At 42.2% G+C, this 15,451-nt stretch overlaps 1 protein-coding gene across 1 annotated transcript in view; it reads right to left on the reverse strand.

The window, feature by feature from the left end:
• Positions 1-447: 447 nt before the first annotated feature.
• The window catches only part of MCTP1 (multiple C2 and transmembrane domain containing 1), a 796,241-nt gene continuing 781,237 nt past the window's right edge, over positions 448-15,451 (reverse strand). The window contains exons 18-21 of the mRNA XM_040421550.1: positions 13,686-13,795; positions 11,567-11,676; positions 6,908-7,005; positions 448-1,410 (exon numbers count right to left, since the gene is read on the reverse strand). Of these exons, the coding sequence (XP_040277484.1) occupies positions 1,339-1,410; positions 6,908-7,005; positions 11,567-11,676; positions 13,686-13,795 (390 nt within the window). The 3' untranslated portion in view covers positions 448-1,338. The remainder of the gene's footprint in view (positions 1,411-6,907; positions 7,006-11,566; positions 11,677-13,685; positions 13,796-15,451) is intronic.

Below are 15,451 nucleotides of genomic sequence, written 5' to 3' on the forward strand. Positions count from 1 at the left end.
TTTTCAGAATATTGAAGGAATTCTCCAGGATTTCCATTTTGATGGCTTTTCCTCAGTATAGGTCATCAATATGAGATCGGAGGGAGTCTGACTCCGGCCACCCCCACTGACCAGCTGTTTGAGGAAGCTGCGGCACTCCCCAGAGCCCCGCAGCTTAACACACACAGTGCTGTCCATTTGGTATTGGTTGTGCCTGTTATTGGAACTCATCCCCATTCGCCTGAATGGGACTGAGCTGCGCCTAGGCCAGTAATGGCTAACCTCCAGCACTCCAGCTGTGGTGAAACTATGACTCCCAGCATGCTCCATTTATTTCTAGAGTTATGAGAAAAGCCAAGCAAGTGTACATCTTGGGAGTTGTAGTTTTACCACAGCTGGAGGTTAGCTATCACAGGCCTAGGCCATGTGACCGATGAACGTGATGTCACACAGCCGATCAACCGATGTTGACCTATCCTGAGGATAGGACATAAATATTAAAATAAAATCCCGGAAAACCCCTTTAATTATTAGAATAAACTCTGTACAAGCACTGAAGCAGCAGGGGTTGCTAGGGTAGATGAACTCAGAGTCTGCAGATGTCTGATTGCAGCTGTGAATGGTAACAAATTAATTTATTTGCAATGTTTATGTAGGTGATATAATTAATTAACGCCCTTCAAAGAAGAGCCTACGATTTAAGGGTTCACCCAGAATTGGCTCAGTGACTGATATTTTCATTTGTTTTCTAATTTATCATAAGGAATTCATCATTTCACAAGTACATTTTTTCTGTGCAAACAAACTATTTCCCTCCTCTTTTGGTTTAATGACTTGAGCTGGGTGGTTGTATGTGTGATGGTCCTAAAGAACAGAGGAGCTTGAGGGACAAGTCACAGAATGTATCACACCATAGCTTTAAATATTATATTAGCTCTCACAGGCCTGAGCTTACACACCCAAACCCGGGGAACCGCTAGGCACTGAATCCAAAAGTGCATATTATTCTTTAAAAATCCAAAGAATAGCTCTGTATAATAAATATAGCTTTTTTTTTGGCTAAAGCATATGCATATAGTGTGCAGCCTTTAATTGCCTATCTCAGCCATGTACTTACAGAAGACAATATCTACACTAATCTGAATGCTGAGCATTCACACAGATAGACATGGACTCCCAAGTTTATATCAAATTAGTATAGTACAATGGTATCTGCCTTTATACAATATATACAAATTGTCTCAATCATGATAAAAATACAATATAAGGTAACATAAACAATGAGGATGCGTGTGAGGCCGTAGGGCTTCCCTTTTTCTGCATCGAGCAGATGCCTTTCTTCTCCATGCGGAACATTCGCTAACCAAGATTATTTTTCTTCCTTTTGCTGGGGCTGTGACTGAGGTCTGGTTTTAGTTCACGATATTGCACCTGTTTAAACACAAATTCAGAGACAAAACTGGTGAGTGGATGCATCCCATTAATAGAAGGAATATGGAATTTTTATCAGCCTGAGAACCGAATTAAGGCTACAGCTGGGACTGAGTCATACAAGATGGGAAGATATGGAGGGAGAAGTCATAGCAGAAATGGGATAAATATGCCAGGAAACAAAAAGTGGATTCCTATCCCATCTTAATGTAGGACAGCAAAAACTAATTGTATGACCTGATATGACTAGATTGTTCCCATTACAACAGGTACAGGAAAGGGGATGGTTAGCAGATTTACAATGGTCTATCATGTAGAGATGAGCGAAGTTATCAAAAATTCGATTTGACTGCTTCACTCAAGTTCACAAAGAAATTCGATTAGTTCCGAATTACTTTGTCACTAATTGCATTCCTTTGTATGTAGCAGGCGCAATGACGGGGAACAGCTATCGTGCCGCCCATCATTGAACCCTTCAGATGCTGAGTTCAACACTGATCGAGGCATCTGACAGTCACATTAAGGACTTTCAGAGGTTAATCAGAGAATTAAAATAAAAAAATACATACTCACCTGGCGGAGAGGTCATCACGGCCATCTTCATTGAAGAAAACGTGCCAAATCTCGAGTGCGCTGATCAATCAAGATGGCCACGACGGCTTCTCCGCGAGCAAATGGATGAGGTGAGCATGTATATTTTTTTCAGGAAAAATTTATCTGTTACCACAAAGCGCAAGGAAATTCAGCTTCGTGACTAATCACATTTTTCCTGAAATTAGGATCGAGGTCCACTTCGATTTGCTCAACACTAATGAAGTGCACTGTGTCAGAAATCTGGTAACCAAAGTACTAAAAATTCTATATTTGACTTACATTTTACCAAAGTAATCAAAGAAACACTTGATGATCAAGCAGACTGAGCGCTCATACAATTTAGACCTGATTCACACGTTTTGGTTTCTGGTTTTGAGACCCGGCAAAGGATCCCAAAACCGGACTAAAACGGTTTTGTTTGATGTTAAGACATCCGGATGCATCCGTTCCGTTAGGATGCGGTTGTGTTACATCCAAACTGAACAAACTGGATCAGGCACTAAAATCATTGTAAGGGCTCATTCAGACGGCCGTATGCTGTCCGCAAAAATACTGAATGGTATCTACAAAAAAACGGATAGCATTCAGTATTTTTGCACACCCATAGACTTCAATAGGGCCATGTCCTAATTTTCACAGACAAGTATAGGACATGTTTAATTTGTTTTGCGGAACCGTGTAATAGAAAAGGGCCCCATAGAACTGAATGGGTCAGCATCTAATCCGCAAAAAATCGGATCCGCATTTTTGCGGATAGCATACGCCCATTTGAATGAGCCCTAAATCAATGGGTGAAGGATCAGTTTTTTTGGATCTGAAAAAAACCCAGATCCGGCATCACTGACTTACATTGATTTTGCTGCCAGATCTGGTTTGTTCCGTTTTGCAGGCTGGACACAAAACCGCAGCTTGGAACCGAATGCATCCTGATCAGTTTTGTCCCCTTTGACAATGAATGGGGACAACATGGAACTGTTTTGGTTGGGGTTTGAGACCCTCTGCCAGGTCTCAAAACCGGAATGATACAACACAAGTGGCAACAGTCCGTAGCAGTATATAGACGCTTGCCTGGGGCTGCTTTCATACAGTCAGTGTTTGGTCAGTGATTTCCATTAGTGATTGTGATCCATTACCAGGTGCGGGGGAGAAACACAGATCCGGTACAAATCTTTCCATTAAATTATACCTTATCTAGGATCTACTCACAATCACTGATGGAAAACACTCACTGAACACTCACTTTGGCCTCATGCACACGACCATTGTGCGGCCTTTCTGTGCATTGGGGCAATTTGCAGTCCCCAATGCACGGGCAACGTCCGTGCGGCAGCCAGGATGGCTCGAGACCCATTCAACTTGAATGGGTCCGTGATCCGTCCACACTGCATAAAAATATGACATGTTCTATTTTTTTTGGGGTGTGGACGCACGGACAGAAACACCATGGAAGCACTCCGTGCCTTCCTTTGTGCACCGCAGCTCTGGATTGCGGACCCATTCAAGTGAATGGGTCCGCATCCGTGATGTAGGGAGCACACGGCCGGTGCCCGCATATTGTGGACCCGCTGTTTGTGTGCCGCAATACGGCCATGGCCGGGCAACGGCCGTGTGCATGAGGTCTTTGTGAAAGTGGCCTTAGGCTGTGTCACCAATCTTTCAAGCTGATGTGATGGCTGAGGCCTGTGATTGGTAGCAGCAGTCACAGGACCAAACCCCTTTCTGGTCCTGGAAGCGACTGGAAACAGAGCATTGATGGGACCATGGACAGGTGAGTGGTGTTTTTTTTGTTAAAGGGGACAGCTTAGGACCATAGTAGTTGTTGGCTCCAAGGCCGGACAATCCCTTTAAAGGGCATATTAACATGTGTCGGAGCTTGCAATCCACGCACATGCGGCAGGATCAACCCCATCCATACGTACAAAACGGATTTTCAGATGCAGAAATTTCGGCAACAAATCTGACGTCTGTGAACATGCCATTAAGAGTGCTGTAACTGACTAAGCGGTCGTAGGCCCTTCTGGGTGTGGGCTCTCTGGCACTGCTCTAATGCCCAAATGGTCAGTCAGGCCCTGCTTTAGACTTAGTTGCCCAAACATTTCAAAATAAGTGACATGATATCAGGTGGCTCAAAAATCCAGCAATCGCCATGTAGAACCATTAGTAAATAATGACTGTTTTATGGCAGCCTGTAGTGTGGAGTCTATTTGCACTTCAATGTTCTAGGCCAGGCATCAGCAACCTTCGGCACTCCAACTGCTGTGAAACTACAACTCCCAGCATGCACAGTTAGGGTCCATTCACACGTCCGTTTTTTCTTTCCTGATCTGTTCCGTTTTTTCTGGAACAGATCTGGACCAGATCTGGACCCATTCATTTCCAATGGGTCCTGGAAAAAAACGGACAGCACAATGTGTGCTGTCCGTTTCCGTTGTTCCGTTCCGCATGTCCATTTAAATATAAAACATGTCCTATTCTTTTCCTGAAAAATCGGATCCTGGTACAATACAAAGTCAATGGATCCGCAAAAAACGGAAGACATACGGATGTCATTCCGTATGTCATCCGTTTTATACGGAATCCGTTCCTGGAAATTAAATTTTAATTTTTTTTTTTTCAAGAAGTCCAAACAACTTTATTTGCTTATTGAAATTTATACATGTTTCCGTTTTTTGCGGATCCGGAAAAAACAGGAACAACGGATCCGCAAAAAAAGGACAGAAAATCGGATTATAGAAAAATACTGACGTGTGAATGTAGCCTAAGGGTCCATTCACACGTCCGTTGTTTCTTTCCTGATCTGTTCCGTTTTTTGCGGAACAGATCTGGAACAGATCTGGACCCATTCATTTTCAATGGGTCCTGAAAAAAAACGGACAGCTCAATGTCAGATTTTTTTTCAGGACCCATTGAAAATGAATGGGTCCAGATCTGTTCCAGATCTGTTCCGCAAAAAACGGAACAGATCAGGAAAGAAACAACGGACGTGTGAATGGACCCTTTTACTCTGCTGTTCTTGTAACTCCCACAGGAGTATAAAAAGGATTCTGGGAGTTGTAGTTTCAGAACAGCTGGAGTGCCGGAGGTTGCTGATCCCTGTTCTAGGCAATGCAGACTGTTCACACCCCTTTTACCCACTCCTATAACTTGCACCTTAGACGTGATGTAAGTATAAACTGGAGGCAGTAACTACAACCAAAATTCTCTACATTCTGTATTGGCAAAAACTGTAAAATGACCATCCTGACACTGCAACTCTGATATAAAAGTTTGCAATAGTTTGTGTAAAGCACAGGCTACTTTGGTTGTTATCTCAGGCGGTGTGGTCTTCCCTAGTGTTGATGGACCGCATTGGTATTTTGCGGATCCGCAATTTGCAGATACCATTGATCCGGTCGTGTGCAGGAGGTCTTAATGTATTTGTTGTAGATTTAAGTTCATGTATCCAGTTTATGTAGTACAAGTCTTGTTAGGTTATAGGACTAGTAAGACAGAAATGTGAATGTTGTTACAGAGATGATCACATTAGCTGAGTGCAAATAATTACAATTCATTAGACTGATTATGTCAGCGATATCTAAGCGTGAGAATAATAATATTAATAATTAGACTGCCACAGATAATATCCGTACTGTATTAGCATAATATACTGTAAGGCCTTGTGCATGGGATGGATGTCACACACTGGGTCAGGTGTTTGTTGGTACTTGTTGGGTATAGACACTCAGTAATAATCAGTTTGTCAACTTTAAATTAGAAGGTTAAGGAGCAGGACCCTTCATTTTAAGCTGTAGCTTTGAGAGGGCTCTGGGCTGTTTGCCATAATCTTCCCTATGGAAAAGGAGCAACTCAAAAATAAAAGATCAGCACCATACAAATATTAATAGGTCCATCTCTTGTGCAAAGTAAAGAAAAGCATAAAATGTAAGGGATCTTATACATAATATCTAATATACAGCATATACATAGTCGTGTGATGATAATGGGATTTCTGACGGGTCTGTATTTGTTATATCATCTACAGTAAGCATTCTTCAAAGAAGAGATGAGCATATAGCAACCCATCTGTCAACAGATTTGTCCCTATGACACTGGCTGACCTATTACATGTGCGCTTGGCAGCTGAAGGCATCTGTGCTGGTCCCATGTTCATATGTGTCCTCATTGCTGAGAAAAATGATGTTTTAATGTATGAAAATGAGCCACTAGGAGCAACGTGGCCAATATAGTCAGACCACGCAGCTGAAATGGGGCCCGTGGCACTGGGGGGCCGGAGCGCATGGAAGGCCCATCCCCCTTTGTCTCCAGACTCAGTCAGTTTATAGTTATGTTATCTGAACACTACTAGCCTACTACTAGTTATTGGCAAGCATTGAGAGGGCCCACCCACTTGTCTTCCGTCCTGGGCCCTGCTTCCTCTCTCCCGTTGTTCTAGAGATCGGTGAGGGTCAAAACGCTTAGACCCCCACCTAACATATCAAAAGTTTTGTGAAAACAGAGTGACCCTTTAAGAAATGACCACGTACAATGAAATACAAGCCTGTATGCACAAAATCACAATAGGTAATGAGAGAGTACATAGGATGGGTACTTAGAGCAATAGTCTCCAAGCAATGAGCTTTTTACCAAGTATCCAAATCAAGTCTGAGCTGCTGCCCTGAAGATGGTTTTACTTTAGAGAAGTTCAAGTGGTACATTGTGCTACCAGAACTTCCACCCCTGCATTGGGTTGGGGAGGTTAGTCGCTGGTGGTTGCCTACCGTATGTGGTTGTCAGAAGAAATAAAAATCTTTCTTTCACAGGTTTTCTTTAATAAAAATCCACTGATCACTTCCAAACAACTGAAACCTCAGGCCTGGAGAGGGGTAGTGTCATTAGGGTAAGAGGCACACCGTTTGGTACTCACCAGCTGCACATCAGAAGGAACTCTGGAGAGGAAGTCAAGAAGCTCATTATTGTCAATCATGTAAGGACTGCGAATTTTCTTTGTAAACTTATTTATACCTAGAATTGCAGAGAAAAAGGAGACATGACTTAAATACATGAATCATTTAGTTCATGTTAAAAGTAGACATTATAGGACCCAGAATACGGCTGTGCTCCAATTATAAAGACCTAGGGGGAGATTTATCAAATTGGTGTAAAGTAGAACTGGCTTAGTTGCCCTTAGCAACCAATCAGATTCCAGCTGTCAAGAATGAAAGGTGGAATCTGATTGGTTGCTATGGGCAACTAAGCCAGTTCTACTTTACATGGTTGCTATGGGCAACTAAGCCAGTTCTAATTTACAGCAGTTTGATAAATCCTCCCTTAATTTACATTTCACCTATGGCCTCCCCCCTTCATTGTATTCTAAGTCTGTTTCTTGTCTTATTTTTAACATATGACAGCCACACATAAAATTGCGGGGCATTGAATTACTACCGTACATGCAGCTTTATCCTTCCACAAATCTGTGAGGTCTAGAAATAGGCACAATTGAGTGGACTGGTGGGAAACATGAGCTAGGACACTAAACAAAAATGAAGTCTAAAGCCTTGGTGACATGTCATGGTTGTTATGGCATGTAGTGCCTGTGCCACCATTATGTTGTCACAGTTGTTTAATGCCAGAGATTCTTTGTACAAGTTATTGTAAGAAAAAAATAAATAAAAATTTAATATGCAATTTTTGATGACATTTTCCTGCACTCACAAAAAATTTCACGTCATAGGGACATTTCAGAAGATTTGATTGGTGTTGTGCTGGGTGTTGAAATGATGGAGCAGAAGTGCTGTGCCTCTTTGGCCGTGATTGGCTCTCCTTGAAGGGCTTCGATGAAGCCATCTTAAAGGGTTTCTGTCATCAGAAAAATGGTTATGTAGCAGGTGCGGGATGTGCGGGGCACGGAGGAGACCGAGGATGTCAATCACCTTTACAAGGGCGTGCCAAACGGTGAGAGAACGGAGCCTCCAGGTGCTGCAGCAACGCCCAACAAGCACCTAGAGGCTCATTTGCATATTATAAAAGTCCTTTTTAAGCACGGACGGTGGCAGGCAGGGAGATATAAGTCATACAGTTATGTTCTGCTGACATTAGTGAAGGCCCCTATATCTGCCTTCAGTGTATGCCTATTAGGCTGTGCCAAAGGCATGGCCTAAATAGATTTTCGGGCAGTATCCTCCTGAAAGCATAATACACTGCACTACATAAGAGGAGGCAATCGGAAGATCGCATGTCAAAGTTCCCTTTTAAAACAAAAAAATTTAAAATAAAGAATTAAATAGTGTTTTATTTTAAAAAAGTTTTAAGTTTAAAAAAAAAAAATTTTCATTAAAAAAAGGCCTTTTCAATAGAAAAAATAGTAACCCCTCCACATACTTGGTATCACTGCATCTGTAACGACTTGAACTATAAAATTATTATGTAAATTACGATGCACAGCGAACATAAAAAAAAAAAAAAAGAATAAAAAGCGAGAGAGTAAAGTTATCAGGTTATTTATGCCTCAAAAAGACAATGGAGATATAGATTTTTTTTTCTATTCCCCCCCTGAAAAAGTTAATAAAAGTGAATCAAAGAGTTATGTGTATCCCAAAATGGGCCTTTAAAAACTACAACTTGTCGCACAAATAATAAGCCCTTATATGGCTATATCAGTGGAAAAATAAATTAGTTATAGCTCTTGGAATTCGGCAATGATAGGCTGATCACTTAGGGGGTTAAAGAGAAACCCTGGTAGTTCCCGTGCTAGATCCACCTGTGACACTTAGTTCTATGAAGTCTCCCTAACAAATGACTACACTTTACATTCCTATGAGACTGACATAGGAATAAATAGAAAAACTGACTTTCTCTCCACACATAAGACACTGTCACGTCAGTTGGAGAGTCAGATGTTGGTCACATGACACAGCTGAGGACAAGAAGGGAGTAGGTAACTCAGAAATGTAGTCACCGGTAAGAAAATTACCTTCACTAAAACTGACATTGTGAACTTTTGTCACAGGTTACAGAATAAACATTTTTGCGGGTGTACCTTTATAAAATTGCTTTAAATTTTACACCTTTCTTAGTTTAGGAGGACCCTGGAAACTATTACAAGACATATGGAGAAAAGTTGTTTGTAAAGATACAGTAAACAATAAGCCCACAATCTGGAACATAATTATACTTCCAAAAGCTGGATATAAAAACCAAACTATATTTGTCATGCCATTATGCAGCAGAATTAGATATGTTGGCCCTGCTTTCTGTGTTTTGGCAGAAGAGCTGTCACCTGGGAGAACTCTGTGAAGACCTTTGTATGTGATATGTTAATGGAGCCAACTCTGCGCTTCAATCTCTTTAGTGCTGGTGTGGCATGTCGTACATGATATTGTACTCACCACTGCAGAACACCATCAAGTATAAAGTGCTCCAAGGGGAACAAGGCAACACGTAAACTCTTCATAGCAACATTTAGCACACTGTCTGGGAGTCTCATGTTGTTGAACAGAAATACTGTTGCAGAATGCCACCCAGCTGGGGGAGGGCATAGTGAGGTAATGGAGATGTTGGGAGTGGTGGCAACGAGGGTGGTCATAGTCCTCACGGTGACCAACCCTGCCCCAGAGCTCTACCTTCTGCCTGGTGGTGACCAAAGGTTTTCCTGCCTTTGAGGATTGACCAAAGGCTTTCAATGGGATGGAGATCTGGGGAGTTTCCTGGCGATGGACCCAAAATTTCAGTGTTTTGGTCACCGAGTCACTTAGTTGTCACTTTTGCCTTGTGACAGGTTGTTCCATCGTGCTGGAAAAAGCATTGTTTATCACCAAACTGCTACTGGATCATTGGGAGAAGTTGCTCTTGGAGGATGTTTATATACCATTCTTTATTCATGGCAGTTTTCTTAGGCCACTTGCACACGAACATTTTCTTTCCCATTTCCATTCAGTTTTTTGGGTCAGCAAAAAAAACGGAATGTACTCTGTAAGTATTCCGTTTCCGTATTTCTGTTTTTCCGTTCAAAGATAGAACATGTCCTATTATTGTCCGCATAACGGACAAGGATAGTACTGTTCTATCAGGGGCCAGCTGTTCCATTTTGCAAAAAACGGAATGCACATGAAAGTCATCCGTATTTTTTGCGGACCGCAAAATACTGAAAAAGCCATACGGTCGTGTGCAATAGGCCTTAGAGTCCATTCACACGTCCGTGGTGTATTGCGGATCCGCAATACACCCGGCCGGCACCCCAATAGAACTGCCTATTCTTGTCCGCAATTGCGGACAAGAATAGGACATGTTCTATTTTTTTGTGGAGCCGCGGCCCGGAAGTTTGGGGCCGAAGCCCGGAAGTTCGGGGCCGCGCTCTGAAAAAAGCAGATGTGGAGAGCACATCTCTTCCGGCCCCATAGAGAATGAATGGGTCCGCACCCATTTCTGATGACCCAGTTGCGGACGTGTGAATGGACCCTTAGGCTAAATGTGTGTGTGAGTCCACTCCTTTGGATGAGAAGCAACCCCACATATGAATGGTCTCAGGATGCTTTAGGTTTACTGTTCTTATGACACAGGACTTATGGTAGCGCTCACCGGTTCTGGTGTCAAGAAGGGCAGCAAAGAAGCCACTTCTCTCCAAGAAAAACATTCAAGGGATTATCCCATATGAAAATAAGGCATCATATAGTGTATGACAATCTCTTTCTAACAAAGTTAGAACCAGCCCTGTACCTCACATGGATCCAGTCTCCCCATTCATTGCTCTGCTAGATTTACTTACAGCTGGCAGCTCAAGGGGAGTGTCCTTTCTGCTGCAGCTCAAGGGGAGTGTCCTTTCTGCTGCAGCTCAAGGGGAGTGTCTTTTCTGCTGCAGCTCAAGGGGAGTGTCCTTTCTGCTGCAGCTCAGGGGGCATGTCCTTTCTGCTGCAGCTCTCTCCCTATCACAGCTCAGGAGGCCTTTTCCGTGAGCCGGACAAAGAAATAAGAAAAAGAACAAAGCAGGTGGCGCTATACAGATACATTTTATTGAATAACTCAGTAGCTATACTACATTTTTAATTATATGCAATTACAAAAGTATTCAGATCCCGGGGCTGGTTTGAAAACTGTACAATATTTTTCGTTGACAACGCCTGGACAGACTGACATTCGGCAGGAAGTACAGGGATTGGAATGCAGAGGATTGGGGTAAAGTTACTTTCTCTGACGATGTCCCCTACAGTCTGTTTGGGTCATTTGGAAAAATGACTGTCCGAAGAAGAAAAGGTGAGCGCTACCATGTGTCCTGTGTCATTCTCAATAGTAAATCTGCCCCACTCAGTCTTTACATAAACTTTATGTATTCGTAAATAAAAGTTAAAAATACCATAGAAAAATCTGACAAAAAGATCTAAAAACACTGAAGCAGCAAACTGTGTGAAAAGCAAAACTCCTGGCCGCCCACAAGTTATATCTAGATAGATAATAGAAAAATGACCCTTAGAGTAGATAGGTAGATAGATGATAGATATGAAAAAAGACAGATAAGAATTGATTCTATGAATCATCCTCTTAAAAAACACGTAGAGAGCAGCATGAATAGCTCAACCAATCTGTTACCTACCCCACAGAAGGACGATGTATCTGAGCGGGATGAAATACAGCACTGCCGTAAGCAGACAGAGGGCGATAATTGCCAGCCAGGTTAAGAATGGGACCGTCCAGTTGAATGTGCTACATGAGAAAAAATTGCATGAGTCACACGGCTAATCCCCTCATATATCTAATAAAAGACATAACAAATAAAGTGCGGATGTCTAAATGAGACATGCAGGCATATTACTCTTCATTCCCTCCTCCTGGATGGAAATGCAGAGATAAATGGTGCCAAATAAATTGTATCTCAACAACATTACAGACAATGGCACCTATTAATCACTGCTCAATACCCAATAACTCACTTACTAGAAATAATACACTTACTGGGAATATTGACCGTCAAGCTCTTCATCATGAATAACAGCATTCTATCATGTCTTCTTACAGTAGCAAATGTATGTGTGTATAAATCAAAGCTGTATTAATAAAGGCTGTACTGTAGCCACATCCAATAACCGATAGAGAATGTGACTTGTTATGTACATTATCTTAGCAGGAGACATGCAGTACTGATCAAATCTGCCAAAAGGGCTAACTACATTCAGATAAAATCAGTATACGACGCCAGGCAATATACCAAAATAGGCCTTTCAAACACCATTAGCTCTATAGCGGCCACAAGCTCTTTTGCTGTTTGCACTTCGCTTTCAGTAAAAAAAAACAAGTTCCTGTTGCTAACTGGAAACAATCAACAAGCTGCTGTTGATGGATCTATTGTTACTTCTGATTACTTTTACAGCATAGTGGTGGTGGTGTGAAAGTTGTGGGTCATTTAGACTTTAGAAGCCTAAACTGCAGCCTTGATCCTAAACATATATGAATATATAATGGGAATATTTGGTATCCAGTATGTGTCCTGTTTGTTTACCCAGTCAAGTCATTAATACTCTTATGAAAGGTAGATGTTAAATATTTCTGTAACCGAATGCCGCCTGTGCTACCTTCCTCTCTGCATGTCGCCGCCGCCACTCTCTCCATAGCGGTGTGTAACTGCAAGGGTCAGGCGTAAGTCAGCTGCTTTGTTATTTAAAGGGTTGTCTCACTTCAGCAAATGGCATTTATCAAGTTAATACATGGCTCTTACTAATGTATTGTGATTGTCCATCTTTCCTTCTTTGCTGGCTGGATTTTGTTTCCCATCACATTATACACTGCTCGTTTCCATGGTTACGACCACTCTGCAATCTATCAGCGGAGTCCGTGCTTGCACACTATAGGAAAAAGCACCACACAGTGCCGGCCACCAGAGAGGCTGGAAACTTCTCCTATAGTGTGCAAGCACGGCCACCGCTGATGGATTGCAGGGTGGTCGTAACCCCTGGATCGGAGCAGTGCATAATGTGATAGAAAAATGAATCCAGCCAGCAAAGGAGGCAATATGGACAATCACAATACATTAGTAAGTGCCTTGTATTAGCTTTCTGTACATGATAAATGCTCCTTGCTAAAGCAACACAACCCATTTAAAGACCAGCTTGCGCTGTGTAAGGACAGAATAGCCAGGGGTGGACATTAGCACCACACAAACCAAGCAAATGCTTGAAACCCCAGAGATCAGGGGACCCCTTGCTGGTCACAAGTGGTTGGCTTAGAAAAACTGACTAAAGGTGCAGATATACCGCCTGTTCAGCAAGTTCAGATCTGCCCCTGAGCATAGTATGGGGATGGGTTCACTCCTCTATTAGTCAAAATGGCAGAAAACATATTGTGGCATTTGGCTAATAGTAGCGATCAAAGCATAGACTAAACACATAATTTGAGTCCCGTACATACATGTGTGCCCTCAGTGGTGACTGGCAGCCTCCTGCTCTGAATGCAGGTGAATAGTAACTTGGTTAATCCACTCTCTGTACATTGTCCTCATCAGGGGTGCACCCAGCCTTTCTGCTGCCTGAGGCAAAAATTGAAATGGTGCCCCTCCCTCATGCCAATTTCTTAACCTAACCCCTTCCCCTTCAGCCCATGGCCCTTTGGCTGCCCCTCTCTTGCCCCTACCTGGTGCTGCCTGAGGCGATCGCCTCACCTGGCCTCATTGATGGTGCACCACTGGTCCTTATGAGCCAGTATGCGCTGTAGATACTTACTTCTTTATTCTTTCACCAATGGAAGCCACTTCATCAAGAACACCTTGAACACTGACGCAGACCTCCTGGATGGCATAGAGTTTATTCATGAAACCTTTCTTCTCACCATCCTAAGGGGAAAATATTATGAGGATCATTTATCAAACTATTTTACACCATACACAGTGCTTATTGACAAGAATTAATTTCTATAATACCATTCAGACCTGTTTGCATACAGGTAGCTGTGATTGGTGCAGGATCTTTGAAGAATTGCTCCTAAAACCATGAAGGAATGTGGTCCACAGAGCACTGAGTACATTTAGGCATAGTTGCACATGTTGTTCTGCTATGGCTTTCTCTTTGTTTGTTTTTTTAGATGTTGTACTATTACACTTTTTACACTTGCAACACAACTTACATAACAAGGGAGACATTAACATACAGTACAGACCAAAAGTTTGGACACACCTTCTCATTCAAAGAGTTTTCTTTATTTTCATGACTATGAAGGCATCAAAACTATGAATTAACACATGTGGAATTATATACATAACAAACAAGTGTGAAACAACAGAAAATATGTCATAGTCTAGGTTCTTCAAAGTAGCCACCTTTTGCTTTGATTACTGCTTTGCACACTCTTGGCATTCTCTTGATGAGCTTCAAGAGGTAGTCCCCTGAAATGGTCTTCCAACAGTCTTGAATGAGTTCCCAGAGATGCTTAGCACTTGTTGGCCCTTTTGCCTTCACTCTGCGGTCCAGCTCACCCCAAACCATCTCGATTGGGTTCAGGTCCGGTGACTGTGGAGGCCAGGTCATCTGGCGCAGCACCCCATCACTCTCCTTCATGGTCAAATAGCCCTTACTTTCAAAGTTTTCCCAATTTTTCGGCTGACTGACTGACCTTCATTTCTTAAAGTAATGATGGCCACTCGTTTTTCTTTACTTAGCTGCTTTTTTCTTGCCATAATACCAATTCTAACAGTCTATTCAGTAGGACTATCAGCTGTGTATCCACCTGACTTCTCCTCAACGCAACTGATGGTCCCAACCCCATTTATAAGGCAAGAAATCCCACTTAATAAACCTGACAGGGCACACCTGTGAAGTGAAAACCATTTCAGGGGACTACCTCTTGAAGCTCATCAAGAGAATGCCAAGAGTGCGCAAAGCAGTAATCAAAGCAAAAGGTGGCTACTTTGAAGAACCTGGAATATTACATATTTTCAGTTGTTTCACACTTGTTTGTTATGTATATAATTCCACATGTGTTAATTCATAGTTTTGATGCCTTCAGTGTGAATCTACAATTTTCATTGTCATGAAAATAAAGAAAACTCTTTGAATGAGAAGGTGTGTCCAAACTTTTGGTCTGTACTGTATGTAATACAAGAAAATTTAGACTAGCACATTCAGAGACGCAGGTGCACATCCATAAAGCTAGTATGCAGAAATCAAACAAAAATAGGTATGGAAGCACAACATTTCACATACAAACAATAAAACTTGGAAATAGGGACTATACTAAATTAAAATAGTATTATACCTATTATAAATGAAAAAAATAGAAGCTCTTTGCGCACATTTTGGATCAAACGTGTGTCGGGCCCATCTACCAGGCATCAAGGTGGCTTCTGCAGATGGGTCCCTAACAGTAACAGAACTGCCTCTCCTGGGCTTGACCTAAGCCTACAATGTTCAGGGCGGTGTAGGAACCAGCTACATATATACTCTGCTCAGAAGCCCTGGACATATGTAATGCACCAGTGTTAGGCTAGTTTCAT

Source organism: Bufo bufo, chromosome 2 (assembly GCF_905171765.1).
Source record: "Bufo bufo chromosome 2, aBufBuf1.1, whole genome shotgun sequence".
Classification (NCBI taxonomy): domain Eukaryota; kingdom Metazoa; phylum Chordata; class Amphibia; order Anura; family Bufonidae; genus Bufo; species Bufo bufo.